The 20027-nt window shown below is 39.9% G+C and overlaps 1 protein-coding gene across 2 annotated transcripts; it reads right to left on the bottom strand.

Annotated features, from left to right (window-relative positions):
- Positions 1-318: 318 nt before the first annotated feature.
- CLPX (caseinolytic mitochondrial matrix peptidase chaperone subunit X) lies at positions 319-19614 on the bottom strand. Of its 2 annotated transcripts, XM_021552559.2 has the most exons (14): positions 19454-19614; positions 15803-15963; positions 14345-14462; positions 9872-10026; positions 8893-9052; positions 7679-7720; positions 7028-7204; positions 5730-5894; positions 5335-5423; positions 4639-4803; positions 3712-4011; positions 3489-3581; positions 3162-3268; positions 319-2139 (listed from the first exon to the last, which is right to left on the bottom strand). In XM_021552559.2, exons 1-14 carry the CDS (start codon positions 19521-19523, stop codon positions 2049-2051), a joined length of 1893 nt encoding a protein of 630 aa, XP_021408234.1. In that variant the 5' UTR covers positions 19524-19614; the 3' UTR covers positions 319-2048. The 2 variants fall into 2 exon arrangements, with proteins under 2 accessions (XP_021408234.1, XP_021408235.1); XM_021552560.3 differs by lacking the exon at positions 7679-7720.
- Between the last annotated feature and the right edge of the window lie 413 nt (positions 19615-20027).

Genomic DNA, 20027 nt, shown 5'->3' with positions numbered 1-20027 from the left:
ATCCCGCCGCAGCCCTCAGCGCCCGCCGCCACGACAGCGCCGCCTCAGCGCCTCAGCGCAGCCCTCAGCGCCTCAGCGCCCGCCGCCACGACAGCGCCGCCTCAGCGCCTCAGCGCAGCCCTCAGCGCCCGCCGCCACGACAGCGCCGCCTCAGCGCCTCAGCGCAGCCCTCAGCGCCCGCCGCCATGACAGTGCTGCCGCGGCCACAGCGCCCCCTGGCGGCCCGGAGGACCCGCCCCACCCGCCTCTCGCTCCGCTTAAAAATTAAGTTCCTAAAACTCGAAATACCTGGGGATGGCGTCAGGGATGACAACTCGCTACTGCTTGAATATTCGCTTTTATTCAAACGCCAGAGGTGAAGTACAAACTGTAATTACATGGCATTTTTGTTTCCTTAAAAACAGTTCTTGGTTACAGAATTCCAAACAACTTTCAAAACTAAGTTGTTGAACAGTTTCACCTAAAATGTGGTGTCTTTTCTATCTGTTTAAAAAAAGGATTTGAATTAAAGGATTCAGAATTAAAAGCTGTTATGTTTTTTCACTCTACAAAAAGGAAAGTGAAGATGCAGTTACAGATAGTTCACCACAAACTCCCATTTTGAAGGGACCAAGCTTTTAGAAATATCCTCGACTCCAAACACAGCTTTTTCTGAACCATTACTGGGTCATTTAACCTGAAAAAAAATCTGTAATCCCACGGGAAGTATCTGTTGCACCCGGCTACAACTGCATGTCACACTGCTGCTAGGGAAGAACACAAGTATTACATAGAATTTACATGACAGAAATTAATAACAAAAATAGGGTCAATAGATTTTTCAGTATCCTTTCCTGTCCTACAACAGCCACTAGACTAAAAAGAAGGATGAAAGTTTTATTTAAATAGTGTGAATAAAGTTTTAGGGAAGCTCAAGTCCACATTTTCACCAAAGGACAAAAACTTTTAAGTGACGATTTTAATTCCTGAAACATATCAAAAACATACAGGTCCTTTAGTGTTTTTACAAAGGCTTTCCTAAAGGATTGAATTTATTTTGATGGAGAACAGAAGAGGGAAGATTTCTTGCTGTGAGACTAAAATCAAAGACAAATCCACAAGATGCAATACTAGCATTTGAGAATATAACTTAAAAAGCACTGTCATGTGAACAATCACTACTGATTACAGCAAAAATATTATACATTTACTTCTTTCATCTCTTAACATTATAAGATAGGTTGGGCAAATACCTGGCACCAAAAAATTGATGCATGATAGTTCCAATACGTTAAACAAAATGTACTATATTAGAACATTAATATTTAAAAATTTATATTGACTTCTCATCCAAATTTAGATGGTTTTACTGCTTCCTAGGAATCTTTACCCCTCTGGAAAACCAGACTTCACCTTCTTTCACAGCATCCAAGGTGATTAAAGCTCCCAATGGAGACGTGAAGGATATTACTGTTGGATATTCAAATGACTGTAACAAACCAGTGTCACATTTTAGCAGGATGTCCCAGCAGTGTCACAAAGTGTGTCCCAGTTTTTCCACAAGGGCTTCCTCCCCCACCAATGTAACAAGCCACTCCAGCGCCTGCTGGGTTACACACACCAACAGGACTCTAACACTGACCTGAACATAACCCCCTGTGAGCTGTACCAGGAGCTAAGATAAGTTTACGCACCCTCTACTAATTATTAATTTTGATTTCCCACTTGTAGAGTAACATTATTGTTAAATCTAACTATTGGCAGCACCTGTGCTGCTGGTTTAGTTTCTGGCAAGGGCAGTGCAGGTGCTGCTGCATTTGCTATACATTTTAATTGAACAAGTGTAATATACAATTCATATTTGAACATTATGCTATCCCAGTCCACACTCTGTCCATCAAATCAATGTGATGCTGCAATAAAATACACGATCTGATTTAGCTAATGGAGGTCCTCATCATGAATTGTATCCGAGACAGATCTGGTGCCTTTGGGGACAGGCTGGAGCCAGAGGCAGCCACAAGGAAAGAACCGAGTGAGCTTTTTGCAGGTGAGAGTTCTGACAGTGTTTAATGGTTTGCAGCATCTGCCTGTCGAGGCCAGCCTTCCTCCTCCACTCCAGAGTCATACTCCTCTTCTGATGAGTCCTTGGTGGGAGCCCTAGGATTGGAAGGAATGATCAGATACTTTTCCATAGCTTCTGACAAACATGTCACATGCACAGTGCCCCGTGACAAAAGTTCTGACCTTCTGATCTGGAAATGCTGCTGTGCACATTTGCAGTGCCACCAGCACACAGGCTCATTAGCTGAATTCAATTAGCCTGACTTTCAGTAAGTTGTTTGATTTAATCAATAACATTTAGTATTTCTGGTGCTATACAGAATTACTTCAAGCAACCATCAGTGTAATACATTTTCACTCCCTCCAACCACACAAGGTGGAGCCAAGCTTCAGCACAGACAAGGTGCTGGAATGAGTAAAAGTACCTTAGTGGAGGAAGCCATTCAAACAACATTGTCAGTGATAGAAACCAAGACAGAGTTCCTAAATTTCAGGCCTGAAATTCAGAAATTAATTTTTTAACCAGTTTTAACCTGACCCATTCTCTCTCAATTCCCTCCTTCATTCATGGAAATGGTTAGATTTTTTTTTTTAAATGCAGATTTGTCCAATGTTTTCAACATTCTACATCATTACCGTACTCTTTACAACATTAAATTGATTATTTTAACAAGAGTTCAGCAAATCAATAAATGTGCCTTTGTGGCTCTCCACTGCTGCAAGAGTAATGTAGAAAATTGTTGCAGCCTGGAGCTTGTATAAAAACCCCCACATCTGTGGTAAAAAGTAGGAAGAAAGAAACAGTTTCATTTCAGAAATTTCAGTACAGTCACAACTGAATTTAAAATTTTTACTGTTACCTTAAAATTTACTTCCATTTCTACAGGTATACACACATGAAAGTAACTTCATATATGTTTATTTTAACATTTCTGTTTAAAAGTGAAAGCAATACAAATCCAAAGTCTCTAGGACAGAACAGGCACTAATTCAGCTGTGTACAATATACAGAGCATTGAATCTTTTTTAAGTTGTGTGCACTGATTTGTGCTCATTCCATCAGAATACCTGTCTAGTTGTATTACTGGTCTGTTCTGCTACTTCTGTTACCATTTTACCTAATGTATCCTGGCTCTTTTTTGCCTTCTACAACATCTTTGTCAACTTCCACACATACGATGTCAGAATTGGGCACTTCAAACATGGGCTCCAGCAGCAGCTTTTCCTACAAGAAAATAGAGGGAAAATATTACTCTATGCCCTCTTCTACATAAACAAGTGATTTTCAGAGAGTCTTCTTGGAAGAACTCTGAATACTCACAGCTTTACTGTATCCATGTAAGGGCCAGAACTAAGTGTGGCTTTAACTGGAAATGGTCAAGATTAGGTCCATACACACAAATCCAGAAGCTTCATTTATTGTTTATAAGACTTAATTTACTCACCATTATAGATCGAAGACCTCTGGCACCAGTTTTTCTGTCCAGGGCCAGTCTGGCTATAGCCTTCAATGCATCTTCAGTTACATTTAATTCACACTACAGAGAGAAAAATAGGAAGTTCAGTTAATCATTGAATTTATAACTCGGCATGGCGAGTGCAAGCATTACTGAAACAACATTATTTATAAAAATGAACACCCAAGAGTCATCAAATAAAAACTCAAACCTTATCCATGCTGAATAGTGCCTGGTACTGAGGAACCACAGCGTTCCGTGGCTCCGTGAGAATCCGTACGAGGGTTTTCTCATCCAGGCTATGCAGGGGAACCACAACAGGCAAACGTCCCACAAATTCAGGAATCATGCCAAACTCGATGAGGTCCCTGGCTTCCACGTGCCGCAGCAAGCGATCCTTCTCCTCAATATCCTCCTGTGGGTCAGACTCCCCGCTGATGTTGGCAAGATCAGCTGCTGCTGCAGCCCTTCTGCCTTTCCCCATGTTAGATGGTGTCCCAAATCCTAGGTACTGCAAGAACAAACATGTTCTGCTTAGAGAACTGTAATAACTGAATTTTCTTACTCTCCGTGAGTATTAAAAAATCTGCAGTGATTGGTTAGGTCATTACATACTAATTCGAGCTCAAGAAACTACTTAAGAGTAAAATTAGACCCCTTGTATACAATCAGGTTCTTACAAAATTGAATTTCCTCAGTAAAGGATTAATACATCAGAACAAGAGCCATTTTTTTCTTAAAACAAAGAAGGTTATCAACATGTTCTGGTCATTTTACAAGTATCAGTGACATTTCATAAGCAAAGCAAATGCAGGCAAGTTTGCTTACATGGGAAGCTACATGAATTAATATGAACAATAACTTAAACTTAATAACTTAAACAGTCACTCCTTTAGTGTTAGAGACAGGGAGCACATTTTGTCAGAATGCTGCAGCCAGAACCCTGTCCCCAGACATTAATCTATGAAACAGTGAAATGCAGGACAAGGTGTTTTAAGATGATGATGGTTTTGGCACCATTTGCTGAAATAAAGAAATTTAGTGTGTTTACAAATACAGCAAGACCTGTAAAAGTCGGTGTTGTGAACAGTAATCAAGATGATGATTTTTCAGCCTGGACACAGGCTGATGCACTCACTTTTTCATTTTTCCTCCTGCTGATAATTCTGTCAAGACCATTAAAAGCACCAGAAGCTACAAACAGAATGTTTGTTGTGTCAACCTGCACTGTTTCTCCACGTAGTTTCCGAGAATTCTTTTCTGGAACGTTTACTATTGTGCCTTCAAGTAATTTTAACAAGCCCTAAGAAGGAAAGAAGAAATAAGCAATAAAAAATTCCCATTGTGTACCATCATATAAAAGGGCACAACATGATATGTTCACATTCACAAATACACCTGTATTTTTTGCTCCCTTATACCTTTACAGTAACAGTAAGTGTCAAAAAAAGTCAGTTTTCCCTATGAGACAGCCCCACTCAAGGATAAAAACATCCCTTTAATATGGCTCCCATGCACATTATGCATATAACGATTAGCTGCATCAAGAGTTCTGTTTAAATGGGAAATGTTACCTGTCTTTGTAACTGGTTATCTGAATATTATGAACTGGCTGGCTGAATACTGCAAAGACATTCTTGAACTAAAATGCTTCCATGAGGATGCCTCAAACTGCTCTTGAGATTATGTTTTTTAATGAAGTCAAGAGGAAAGACTCACCTTTTGAAGGTGAATAGCTAAGGAACTGAAGAACTGTGACTCCATGCTTTTTGACATGACAGGATCCTATGTCCTGTTCACTCAAGAAGTAAAATCACTTCATGGAAGTATTTACCTGTTGAACACCTTCTCCCCCAACGTCCCGTAACTGATGGATACCAGGAACACTGCCAATCTTATCTACTTCATCCAGAAAAACAATACCTGCAGTTACAGAAAATGGGTTTAATGACAACCCTACTTTTAAAGAGAAGCAAGAGTTTACAGAGAATAGTAAAATTTGAGGGAGCAGCATCTATTCTACTTCCTCTCTGCAAAAACTTGTGTAATTTTATCCAATTGTGGACAAAACCAAAAAAATACACGTTGAGCTCTCTTCAGGTTTATTCTACCTGATTTAAACTTTGGGTACAGGCAGCAGGACATGAATTTCAGGAGTACTGGTGGTCTCAAAAGCTTAGAGTACTTCAACAAAATGAACAGTCTCTGTAACACACAGTGGAAGTTTACCTTGCTGTGCCTTTTCTATGTTGTAGTTGGCATCTTGCAGGAGTTTTGCAATGACAGATTCAATGTCTTCCCCAACATAGCCAGCTTGAGTCAAGGTGGTGCAATCACAGATGGCAAAAGGGACATCTAGGCATTTAGCCAGAGTCTGAGCCAGCAAGGTTTTACCTGGCAAAATAAAAGCTGCATGTTAGAACTGACCCACATTTCTCTTAGAGCACACAAATCCAAGTACTTGGACAGGGACTTTTAATAAGGGTGAGGAGAGACAGGACAAGGGGGAATGGCTTTAAACTGAAATAGGGTGGCTTTAGATGAGACATTGGGAAGAAATCCTTTTCTGTGAGAGTGGTGAGGCCCTGGCACAGGTTCCCCCCAGAGAAGCTGTGGCTGCCTCATCCTTGGAAGTGTCAAAGGCCAGGTTGCACAGGGCTTGGAGAAACCTGGGATAGTGGAAGGTGTCTCAGCCCATGGCAGGGGTGGAACAAGGAGAGCTTTAAGGTACCCTCCAACCCAAACCATTCAAGGATTTACCACAGGACCATCATTACTCTTATTAAACATTCTGAGTCATACCAGCATCTTAATACAAGAATATTTTCCAAGGGAGATAGCTTTCATAAGCAGTGGTTTTTACATTGGCAGGCTGTATTTCTGGTTTTAGTTTAATAATATACATTTAAGGCAGCTTGAAATGCATACAGTATCACAAAATGTCACACAATATAAAAACCATAATACATGTACTTGCAGAGTTTAAAGATTAAATAAATCAGTAGTCCTTTGCAGACACTCAGGGTGCAGTGCAAAGTCCAATTGCTCCTGCTTTGAAGTTGGGAAGAAACAGAATTAAAATACTGTTTAGTGAATGTTCTTCCAAAAAGTCTGCAAAATGCCATCACTTCAGCACAAACACTCCCAAGTCTTATGAACATACAAAATTATCTCTCTTTCCAACCCCCTGCAATTAATCTGTCCCAGAGGTGCAACAGCACTAACTGCAGCATCTCAGCTTGCCAGCTAAAGCAGTGAAATTATAACTGCATTTTGTTGCAGCTTATTCAGCATCTTTTAGTCAGTCAGTAAATATAGGCATTAAAAAAAAGAAAATCACACAAGTACACCTCATTCTTTTTTAAGGCCACTAGTTCAGCATGTTAACATGGCATGAAAGCACTGGAATCCAATCCAGTTTAATTTTTTTATAAAGCTAATCTGAGTAATCACAGAAGAGGAAAATCACCCATTAACAACAAAGTCCATGAAAAATAGGACACCTATAGAAACATGCATCCATATACCTGATCCAGTTGGTCCAAGCAGCAAAATATTACTTTTTTCAAGTTTAATGTCATCATTGGGTGAATCTAGTACTTCTCCTCCCCGTTTTTCCTGAGGTATCTGCTGGTTCATTTGTTGCTGCATTGATGCTCCCAAAGCATTACCGTGTGGACTGATTCCAGCAATCTGCAGGAGTTCTGAAGAGAACAATAACAGCACTGTTTGAGCACCAACCAGGTCTGTCACTACTTTAAAAAGACAATAACAGCAAGGTTCTTCTGCAAACCTAGCATTCTCTCTGTACAGAAGCTTACAGAGAGGGAAGCACCAGAAATACAGCACAATTTTTACTCGAACAGGAGTTGCAGCCATACTTTTGCAGAGGTATATAGGAAAAGAATTTCCAATGACAGAGTAGATTACCTAAAAGTATTCCTTCTACATTAAAAAGCAAGAGAAAATTTCAGTCCTTATAAATTTACTAATTTTATTTTATTTTTTAACATATGAGAAGAAAGAAACCCAAGCTGTTGATTTCCATGACAAAAAAAAAGTACAAGCACTGGGCTTCACCCTCACCCAACATTTCAAACTAGCAGTCACCAAAGACTGTTCTCCATGTCATAAAGGTAGATATTGCAGAAGAGGACATGAGGAGAGGGTTCACTTACTTGTAAATCTGTACTCATCCTCCCGTCTTCTGATTTCTAATTCTAAGAGAGAGGATGAAAACAGTCATAAAAAACTAAGTTTATAAAAGCTTATAAATTCTCCACCTCTTGCCCTCTTCTGAATACATCTCATCACTTCCTATGAATGTATTTCTAACAAGAAATCCCCACAAGAGCTATTTTTATTGCTGTCAAAATTAACCCAAAACCCAAACTGCACATTTTTGAAAAGCCAGCTAGCTATCTACTTCTAAAAACAACAACAATCTATTACCTCTAATTAGATTTTCACTTTGAAACCAATTATAGAAGGGGAAAAATGGAATAACAATTTTGGTTTGAAGAGGATTCCTTTAACTCTCCCTGAGTGTTACAATGTTCTTTGTTCTAAGACAGAACTCTGAAATATGTAAACATTCACTGTCAGTCTCTGTGGGTATGGACCATGTTGTTATCTCCCTGTGGAGGGTCAGGAAATTCCTGGTGCCAGGTACACAGCTGCTCTCTTACCATTACCAGAAGAGTGCTACTAATGTTCCCTCTTCATTTAAGAGACTTAGGTTAATTCAAAAAAATGAAGATTTCTGTGGTAAATTTTGCAAGACAGAACAAAACGGTTAAAAAAAAACCACCCAAGGTACACTTTGAGTCAGAGATGGTAAATTAATCTTACTTCTAAAAATAAATTAGATCTGCATAGCTACACACTTACTCAACAGCAGAAGTACTGCCAAGAGTAACTTCATCTACACCTGCTAGATGTGGGACAATACTGTGGTGACCAGCAGATGCTGCCAGCAGGAGCAAGGGAAGTTAGAAATCTAAGTACTAATCAATTCACCTGTGCAAAATATCACCTTCCTGATCTGCATTGCTGCTTTCAGACTCAGCAGCAGATTTACCATTAAGTAGTAAATGAGATTAGAAAGCAAAAATTAGGAGACTCACTTTAGAAAGTTAAAGGACAATACCCCATAATATGTATCAGTAAAAAGGGCTAAGCATTTAATATGGTAAGCACCATAAACCCTTTGATTTCCATTTAAATATATCACAGAAGTTCACAGTGAAAACTATATTTAGTAGAAATTCTTATAGATCATTTCAATTATAGAACATCTAGTGTCAAGGTAAAACCTTTCTTACATTTCCCAAGTTAGGGCCTTGAAATGGTAATTTATTTGACCAGAAAAAATACCAAATATCATACAAACCTCTTGGTGTTAAAGAAGACTGTTTCTCAACTTCTGCTTGCTGTCTCAGGTTAGATGGAATATTATTGTAAATTCTTTTGTAATGATTATACACAGCAACTGAAAGCACCTTCTTCGCAAAACACTGACCAACAACGTATTTGTCGAGGTAGTTGTAAATCTGAAAAATAGCTTAATCTTAGTAACACTTCTAAATCATCTTGCAGCAGAAAAGGAAAAATAATGTATTTGCTAAATACAGACTTTGGTCTGAGTCATTACCTGAGAAACAGAAACTAACATCTAAAATACAAAACATATTCCTGTCGATAAATTTACTTAAACACTCAATTCACTTACACACTCATTTTGTGTCTCAGTTCTGCCCTGCTAATGTATAAGCCCACTGCCATTTTCACCCAAATTTTTAAGAGGAATAGAATTTTTAAGAGCACTTATTTTCTTAAAAGACACCTATCAAGGAGCTGTGTGCAGGTTCAGAAACCATTCTAGTCCACAAGGAACTGAGAAACATAAAAGGATTACTCCCTAATCTCCAGAGGGAAACCAAGTGACTTCAGAAGGATCATGGCCACAAGTTAATCAGCTACAGCTCTCACCCAAGCCCACACCAAAAAAAAAGGCTCTGCAGCTACAGAAAGAAGCTGCTAAAATAAACATACAGAATGCAAGGCCACAGTGAGAAAGAAAAATTACTATGGTTGGTGAGGGCTAAGGTCAGCCTCAAGGTCACAGGAGAAAAATGAAATCACAAGACAAAGACAGAGGAAAACAAGCTCCGATAACTTTATTGGATCTACTTGTTCCCTTTATCAGTGCTCTGCTGGGTCACACAGCTCACAAAGGTTTAATCTTGAGCTAATCATCTTTATTGTTTGTTGCTCCGTCCCAGCAGCCCATTACACACCTGATGCAGATTAAAGGAAGCATTTCTCCATGCTGCAACTCAAGGGGACTCTGGGTGGAATTAAGAGCATACCTTTTTCGGTGGAGGTGGTGGCTTCTGCTGGAATGCCAATTTCACAGCTTCTGCTGCTGACTCGGGCTCTTTAATGATGCTCTTTTTTGTGTCTGCCTCTGACAGGACAACAAAAAAGTGGTGACACTTTTCACACTTCACAAAACGGGTGGAAGCTGCAGAAAAAGTCAAACAAAACAGTAAGAGGAATTGCTTCTGCCCAAGCTCATCACACAGGACAAGCACCTGTAAGATAGCACAGCCACTCTGTGTTTACACAACACTTCTCTCTCGATCACCTTAGAACTTTTAAAAGCCTATGGCCTATGAAACTTGACACAGAGGGAACATAATTTGCCCCCAAAAAATCAGAATGCTGGGCAGCAACCAGAAAATGGATTTAACACAAAACTCTTTTTGATATTTATCCAGTAGCATCACACTTCTGAGAAAGACAAAATTAATGAAGCCTTTAGCTATGCAGGAAATGTTCCTAACTCTCAAACTGACAGCAAAATAAAATATTGTGGTTAGGCACAGACTAAAGTGCAGGGAAGCAGTCTAGAATATCAAAGACAGCATTACAGGAGGGCTCTGGCAGCTGCTGCTCTCTGCATCCCTCTGGCTTTGGAGCACTGTGGATCAGGCCTGAGTCACCCAAGCCCAGGACACTGAGCACAGGGGGGTCACCCAAAGGGCTCACCCCAACAAGAGGCAGCTCTGGTATGCAACAGACCAGCAAGGACTTTGATGTTTTGCAAGATCTTCTGCTTATTTATTTTTACTGTCAAGACTAGGACAAATATCTTTCAAATTCCAAAAGCTAAACCCTCCTACTGCTGACTTTGTGAACTATGTCCCAGGAAATCTGCATAGGTTGGTTTCATAAGCCTGAAAATGAGAACCTGCATTGCTCTTCTTTTCCTTTGGCAAACAAGTTGAAATATTAAAACAGACAGTACAGCAGAATAGAAGTAATTCAGAATAGATCCTTTCTAGCCATATTACTATGCTACTAGATGCAAATCATGAGCAATAGGATAGATTTAAATGAAATATACTAGTAAATGTATTCAATTAAAGTAAGTGTAGAAAAACAACCCTGTGCAAACTTCAATGTCAGAACTTCTGAAATGATAAAAAGGTTTTAGAAAATGGCTTGAGCACTGTAGCACCAGCTGACTCTAACAACACCCTCTAGCAATAAACAAGCTGCTTATTTATAACTTGTTGTCTCCCACAGGACTGGCATCAGCAAAAGAGGAGTGGGTGGGGTTTTTCTTACCATTAATCCCACTTTATACCTGAATAAGCAAGACTAACAGATTACTTTAAGAATGTAGCAACTAATACTGCAACCAACACAGATTTATTAACTTTTCTTCAAAGAAATCTGTGTAACAGTGTGAAAGTTCTCCTGGCAACCTTCCAAATTACTGTTATCTGCCCCATGGAAATGTGATGGAAATCCCACTTGCACAAACCCATTCCACTTACGTAACTATTATTTAGAAACAATATTGTAGGGAAAAAAAGCAACCCAACCTTCCTCCCAGGGCTCACTCAAAACACCTCTGATATTTGTTATGACTACAGTGCCATGAGGTTGTTCTCCTTCCTTATACAAGGCTTATTTAGGATAGAATAGCCATAAGAACGGTTGGTCCCTTTACAGAGCCACATGAATCATTTAGAAACCCCAGAAAATAATGAGTGGAGTGTAAGAGTGCTATGGGGGATCTTTAAAACTTCAATAAAAAAAATCAGTATACAACTGAGTTGCAGGCAATTTTGTTAATCCTAAATACTGGCATGTTTTCATATGTTATTTTAGCAAACACATAAAAGCACGACAAAGAACATCCACGTCAAGTTACCTCCCTGTCATTAAGATGTCTGCAAATATTTACAGTGTGCCAAAATGCAAGTCAAGTACTGTTTTTGATCAGACAACAGTGCCACAGAGGCAGCATTAGCAAAGGCACATCTAAAGTCTGTGTGAGCTGACCTTGCCAAAAAGAAATGCCAGGTTTTTACAAAGCATACAGGAAACAGAAACAATCAGAGGATTAAAATTGAAAGGAGTTGTAGAGTTAAGATAATGGGCTACTATCAAATTGCTTTAAGGTAAAAAATAAACCTCAAAGCAGGAAAAAGAAAGCAGGGAGGCTTCTGAGTATGTCCAACAGCAGGGAAGTGCTGCTTTGGAGGGTGGAGTAACCTGATGGCATCAGGTGGAGACAGTAAAAGCAGCATCCAGATAAAGCTTCTTATGTCAATCAGCTTTACAGCTATTGGATTTCACTCCACATCTGAGGATCAAGTCTTATTTCACTGATCACAAACTCTCTTTACAGACCTTCGCAGCCCAAAACAATACAGGAACTGCTGAGAAAGAAGGGCAAAGCAAAATGACTTTTTTGTTTGCCTAGTATTTTCCCTTCATTGTTAATTACTGGAAAATCATTGCCAAGCAAATCTTTCTGCAAGATTTGCAGATACAAAGAGAAGCTCCATCAAAAACAAACTCCACTGGAAAACCAGCCTGTCACACTGCAACTCACTGGCAATTAATTTTCTAAGGAATTTGCCTTTTATTCAGTATTTTGCTTCCCTACTTCTCTAAAAAAAATGACTGAAAATCTAATATCTAAACTGAAACAAATGCTAATTGCATGTTTTCCTTTGGTTTTAGATATTTATTTAAGGCTCTGCAGGTTGGCAATTCTAACCAGAACTATGGAAATTCATCATTTTTCCTGACTAACCAACAACAAAAATATCAAGTTACAGTAGACTGAATACAACTTCCAACCCATTCATTTTGGGCAGAATGGGATAGATTTCTTTTCCTTAGGTTTTTTTTTTCTTTTTTTCAAATAAATTTTAAGATAATTAAAACTTCTGTTTTCCAGCTGCTTTATAGAGTGTGGTTGGGAAGCAGACTGCTCAAATTAACATATTAAACCAGAATGACACAGGTCCAGAAAAAACTTCACCAGGACTCACAGGAGCTTTGGAAAAAAGTGTATTTCCAGTCCCAAGCTGTTTACAGAACTTGTGTTATTCTGATGCTGCAATTCAAGTGGGTTCACTACCTGGGAATTTTAAATTGCATCTATCAAGATATGTCCTCCCATAGTGTGCGTATGAATAAATCATGTTCCCAAGGAAGTTTCCAGGCATGCTGAAGTGTTCCCAGCAACACTGACAAAACACTAAATCAAATCCCTGCTTTCCAGGGATTGTTCTGGGACAGTGCTTGAATGGCATTTCCAGACAAAAGCACAACCTGCAGTACCAAGGGAAACACACCAGTGAAGTGTGAGAGTTTCAAAAACATCTCTGCCTGCTCATGAATCATCAGAAGGTAAATGAGATTAAAAATCCTTCTGCTGTTTCCAACCACACCTACTCCAGGGAGAGACCACACTGAACACCAGACAGGATCAGATTTCCAGTTCCAGGAGCTGGTGCCAGGTTTTGCAGAATACCTTGTTGCCTATAGTTTCAAACAGACTGGAAAAACAACCTTATTTATGGGGAGAAGAAGTTACTGAGGACTGATCCTTTCTCTAAAGAAATATATTGTTATTATTGTAGAACTGTCTTGTGACATTTGATCATTTTAAATACTATTTTATACGAGTAGCAGCAAATTACAGCACATCCACTCATTATTTTTGCCAGCATTAACAACTGATGGAACACATTTATGCTGATCTTGTCTTAAGCCTCTTAGTGCACAAGTCTGATTATGACTTGATACTTCCTCCTTGAGCCCCACCAGCTAACAATGGGTATTTGCTTTCTGACAAAAGCTCTTGTTTTCTAAGCTGGTCTCATAAATGCTGAAATAAGGTAGGAAATATCTTCAAGACTGATAGAACCTAAAGAATAAATAGCATTAATTGGGATTATACTTAAAAAAAAAAAAAAAAAAAAGCAATTGCAGCTGGAGAACAAGCATTTTGGTTTTTCTAGTTGGACTTTCCAGCCTGCTATTTGGAATGTATTACAGCTTTGACTTTGCCATGGAAGACTGTTCTAGTAAGCCATCTGTCAGATACTAATTCCTCTGCTGGATAAGCACTTTGGTTATAGTACATGCAGGATTAAAGTTATATTCTTTAGGAAAGAAAGGACAGACATTACAAATGTACATATATAAAGTATATACTTATATAACAGAAATAGGAAAGTATCTGTAGTTCAAATTGTATTAAGTATAAAATGCCATGAACTATTTTAAAAATGCATATTCACAGATGCAATGTGAATTCCACTACCACATCCCCACACATCATGGGAATTACACAAATGTACCCACAGAGACAATAAATGTTGGTTACACCAACAAGGCCAAACTAAGCATAACAAAATTTCTGACACCATGTAATTAGGTAGGCTAACACATAGCTGTCAGGACTATGTTAAATCACAAAGTCACATCTGTGCCTATTTTAAAAAAAGGAAGTTTTAAAGAATACTTACACACAAAGGTCTCCACGTGTGTGCACAAGTCCCCACACTTCGGGCAGCGCAGTTGGTTCCCTCCTTTCCCAGAGCTTCCAGAACTTGACTTTTTACCACCACCCTCACCAACAGATTTCTAAAAGAGATTTCCAGATAATTAGCCCCAAACAATGGAGCTGGTATAGCAAGCATTTAGCAGTGTGCTTATGGAATCAAATAATTTGAATTTTTCAATAGCTGAATAACAAAGTAGCTATTGTCAGGATTTTTTTAAAGGCTTTGGAAATGTAGAAGAATGTGACAAACACTTGGAAGTGTTTTACATTTAGAAATACATCTGCATTTCCCAGGTCTGCCAGTCTTGGATGCCCACAGAAGAGCTACCCCATACCTGCATTAGAGCTGCTTGTCTGGCACTAAACAATAACAAGCTCTGTCAACAGTGTTTTAATAATGTATTTTAATGTTTTAATGCCAGACAAGAAAACAAATAATTTTTAGAGAATATTTTATTATCTCAGCTGTGTGGGTTCTAAGGATTTCTGAAGCCACAGCTCCTCTCACTTCCTTGGCAGGTGTAGCTAAAACATTTGTTTCAAAGTGCTTGGAAATACTGCATTTTTTACTTGTATCTGTATCTATGCCTTCATACTGTGATTAATACACAGTATTATTGTATTGTTATTATATTGTAGAAAACAACAAAAAAAATCTCTCTTCCTATTTCTAAGACATTCTTCATTGTTTAAACCTGTCTTGCCTACTGATTTCTCCTTACCTTTCTTGAACCCTTTTCAAGAAAAAAAAAAAATTTAAAAATCTTTATTTATTTTTTAAAAGGTTTAATTGCACCTTCAGAAGAGACCTGTGTTACCTGGACAGCTCCTCAGGTTCACAACACACCATCCTAAAGGAAAGTTATTGCCTGTAAACTCTCAAAATGTTATTTGCTGACTAAAGAGCAGTTTTATTCTCAGGTAATCATTTATCTGAAGAAGCTGTTTATTAACTATAATTACAGAGAATTACTAGGATAAAAATAGACTACAACTGACTAACAAGAAGTGAGCTCATGTCCTCACTGTCTTGTCTTACTTAAGACAAACCAGTTCTAAACCCAGAAGCATTTAAAATATACTTCAACTTGGAAGCACCAGCCTTCTGAAGGAGAATAGCTCTGATTACTACTCTTTCCTGAAATCCTGTTCTTGATTTATGACATTCAATAAAGTTTTCAAGTTTACACTGAACAAAAAGAGCTATAAAACTGGGAAAAGCATTGTGGGATGTTTACAAGCTTTATCTCCTAAAAAATTCCCAATACAGTTTATTTTTTCTTCACTGCCAGTTGCATCAATTTGAAGGACTAGAAATGTCAGGAGTTGGCCAAAATTTCAAGATTAATTTTAAGCAAAAAATAGAAATGCAAGGAACATTTTACATAAACTACTGAAACCCCCAGTGTGTGGAAATTACCTTGCTTCCATCTCCAGAACCATCCTTGCTTGCACCATCCTTTGAAGCAAAATATGCTGGTGTTTCTGAAAAGTTTCTAAGAGGAATTCGTTTTAGAGAACAAGTTTCAAAAGTCCCAAGTTTTCCTAAAACAGGGATGCGTGTACGACCACAAGTAATACCTAAAAAAAAAAAAAAAAAAAAAAAAAAAGAAAAAAATGTAAATACTAAAATACTCCTGTTTTAATGCCATTGCCACCAAATCTCAGAACTGATTTACTTTAAGTGCAGCTTAAAGATTTTGGCAACAGAATTCAGCTCTGAACATACAGATTTTAATTATCCAAAATAGATGATCTTTACCACCTTAATGTTTACCTTGTTGAAAGTTACTTTGGTTGTCCAAAAAAGACCCCAAAATAATTTCAGGTCCTCTAACATCAGACAACTGAGAGTCCTGTTGTGGCATGAAATAGGGAACATCTCAGTTATGAAACTGATCCTCAGAATGATAACCACAATCGACTTACAGCTTCTATTGTGAAATAATTCAACTCCCCGAGAGAAACTTTTGAAGAGTCTCTTTATTATGCAAAGATTAGGTGTTTCAGACTCAATGACTGCACGTCTGGATTTGGCTTTCACTTGGGAACTCCATTAAAAATTAGTTTCCAGGAATTTGAGGCACCTCTTGGCACCAAGAATTGTGCTGAGGAAAACTGAGCAGCCGTGTCCCATTTGGCACTCACCGACGGCCGGCACCGGCAAGCTCAGCGTAATCTTAACTTTGCTAAAATATTTTATTGCCAATATGAAAAAAACCCTCACTGAGAAACTAAACAGCCTTTTCCTCCTCTTGCAACACGGGCAGGATTGCATTTCATGGCAGGGCATGACGTGAGCCAACCTATGTTGTGCTTGTGATTTCAACATCAACAACAGCCTGGAATCTGTATCTCATCTCTCGCATTTCAAGTGGCAAATTTCTCACTTGGCTCGCTGGTTTTGATCAGGACTCTGTGCTCTACTGACAGCAGAGCTATAGAGCAACAATGGCAACTACAGACTTGCTGACAACACATAGTTATAAGGATAAGAGAATCCTATGGAAAAATCCAGAAACTCTTCAAAAATAAAAAAGAAAAATTAGGAATGGCAAGAGAAGCACAGCTCATTTGCTCTGAAAGAAGAAGCAACAACCAAGAGATGGGAGCTTAGCTGAAAGAGGATACTCTGAAAATTCACCTTGTTACTATAATAAGAAGGGAGAAAAATAAAGAAGAAGGAACTTAATTTACCAGGAAAACTCTTACAGGCCTCTTCAAAGTCACAATAAAGATGACAGTCAAATGAGATTTGAAGCTGGTTTATTAACTTACATGCTGCTTAAGATTCCTTAACCTGAAGATGACTTGTACTATTTTTAACATGACTAAAAATTAACCTTTTAAAAATCTCTTTACAGCATTGCTTCTGTCTGTAAACGTGAGGGAGGAATAACAATCAATGAGCTTCCCCATTTTAAATTCCTCTGCTGAGTGCCATTGCAACACATTTTAGATTACAGAGGGTAAGCTATAAAAACAACACAGAAAACTTGAAAACACTGGCTGGCTCTCAGAAGCAGTTGTATTTTTTAACTGAATGTGCAGAGAACTCTGACAACTCTGTGTGCCAAGTGCACTTGTCAGTAAAGAACAAGCTTTGGTGAGTGTTTACAATGCAATAGTTGTTCTGAGCAGCTTAGAAACTGAGAAAAGACCCCTTAAAAATGAAACAATGACCACCTCTCCTCCCTGGAACAAAACCTAGAGTCACACAAGTAACACGGGGGGATTTGACCTGTGGAGAAAGGCTGAAGCACTAACACAAAAGCTGAAACATTTCAGTCCTCATTTTAATTCAGAATGCTCTTGTGAGACAGAAAATGCACTGAGAACTGTATGGGATGAACTATGAAACCTTACACAGCACTGACTACTGAGCTGTGAAGCCTAAACCAGGGGAAAAACATCCTAATACTGCTACGTCAGCTGGTGGCTAAGCGTGTGCTTATTGTGAGGTCTGAGAGGTGTTTTTGGACAAAATATCATGGTATAATTCCACAGTGAAGCAATAAGAAAGTTATCACCACTACTTCCTTGAGTCAATAAGCCCAGAGGGAGATTTCCAAGGGAAATCAACATTCCAGCTCAATGCCTGGCAGCTGCTGCTGATGGATCCAGACTCTGATAAATGTTCCAGTATGTAACAGCTGGCAGGATGTGCTTACACACCTGGCAGGGTGGCTCAGGTGATGTTTTTTTTTCGGAGCACCAACTTCAAAAGATTTGTCCCTGGCAGCCATGGAACCAATCCAGGCGCATTAAGAAATGATGGGAAGCTCCTTAACACCTTATTAACCTTTAATTGATGCTTGACAGAATAAATACTGACTTTTGGGGCAAGCCTGGGGGATCCTGGAGGTATCTACTGCTCAGGAAAGTGACAGGGAAATTGTGACAAACTGTAACTGTCCCACATAACACTCGATTGATTTCACTGATCTGTGCACTCTGAACTCTCTCAAGTTTGCAGCAACCAGCAACAGCAAACAAAGCACCTGGCAGAAGACAAGATTTAATACAAATTTAATATGAAAGACACACTAAAGTAAGATACATTTATTTTTAAACAACTTTCATTGAAAGCTGGTGGTTAAATAATTGTATAGCTCTATCTACATTTTATTCTTATTTGCTCTTTTACATAATCCTTTTGAATCTTAGTTCTGACCAAAAAACCCCTCAAACTTAACAAAAGATAATTCTGTAATGAATTTCAAACAGTGCTTGCTTTGAAGCTGATTGTTTCAGAGGGATTGCGTAGGGCCAGACAGGCTGGATTTGAAAGTACAGGTTAGAACATTTCAGCACGGCTGGTATTCGAGATATAAATGTAAAGTCACCTACAAAGAGTTAACTCGCCTCTTAAGGGCAGTAAACGATCTCTGACTCACCAGGCTATTGCTGAGGGTAGAGTGATTGAAAATATTGTTGCAAAAGTGGCAACAAAGATGTTTTTCAGCACTATTTGGGGGTGCCCTGCTTTCCACCCAAAGCAGCACATTGTTTGTCTGCTCTCAGCACCCCCAAGAATACAAAAAAAAGGGTAAACAAGGAAAAACAGTAAAAAAATAACCTCCCACAGCCCTCAACTTCCAGCGAGCAGCTGGCACAGTCTTGTCCTTCTACCAAGTTGAAAATAATTAATTTTGCTAACTAAACGCATTTTTATGAGAAATATTTCAAGTTTAGGCTACCACACAGGTAGGCTTTTAATTAAGTAAGGCAATTAAGCCATTTTTAAGCCCATGAAACACATTTACTCCCACTGCAGAGTAACACACACTGGCCGACAGCTGCCGAGCATCACTTCTGTAGAAATAAACCCTATTTTCGCATCCCACTTCCCCACAGCGAGGGCGAATTCTCCGATACTTCACAGCGCGTAAGGCTGCCCTCACCCCCACCCGCACCGCACCAGCAACCGGCAAAAAGGAGGGAAAAAGGGGGGAAAGGCCGCCGTGCCCGGCGCTGTCACAGCGCGATAAGGGCAGCGGCGGGGCCGGGCTCCCTCAGGGCCGAGCGCGCCGGGCCCGCTGAGGGAAGGCGGCGGCCGGAGCGCGGTTACCTCTGCGGGCGGAGGGCAGCGTGGAGCCGAACAGGCGGGCGGCGGCGGCGCAGCTGTGGCAGGCGGACATGGTGCAGCGGCCGCGGGCCCGGCCGGCTCCCCCCGCCGCCGACAAGGCCTCGCTGGCGACGGTGCGGCCCCGCCCGCCCCGGTAACGCCTCCGTGACGGCACCGCGCGTCACCGAGGGACTGCAGATCCCAGCGGGCATCGCGCCGCGGCGCGCCCCGCGGGAACGCACTCGCCTCGCGGGGTGGCATGGGAAGTGTAGTCCCAACAGTGAATGGGTGCGTGGGCGCCGCGTGGCATTGCGGGAAATGTAGTCTGCGATCGGCAGCGCCCCCCCCGGCTCTCTCGGTCTGTCCTGGGCACACCGTCCAGGTATGTTTATTCCCGGTGGTTCCGCCCTTTAATTCCTCTTTCCAAATACGATACGAGAGGAATATTTCCCTTAGATCACAGAAATGTGTTTTTTTTAAAGCCTTTCGTGAAAAGATCAGGCTGAGACAGGAGCAAAAAAACTTCAGGCAAACTGAAGCGATTTTGAGAGCGAATGGAAAATGATGCCGTGTGTTG

This window comes from Lonchura striata, chromosome 11, assembly GCF_046129695.1.
Source record: "Lonchura striata isolate bLonStr1 chromosome 11, bLonStr1.mat, whole genome shotgun sequence".
In the NCBI taxonomy this organism is placed as follows: Eukaryota; Metazoa; Chordata; class Aves; order Passeriformes; family Estrildidae; genus Lonchura; species Lonchura striata.
This window is presented reverse-complemented; position numbering and strand designations above follow the sequence as displayed.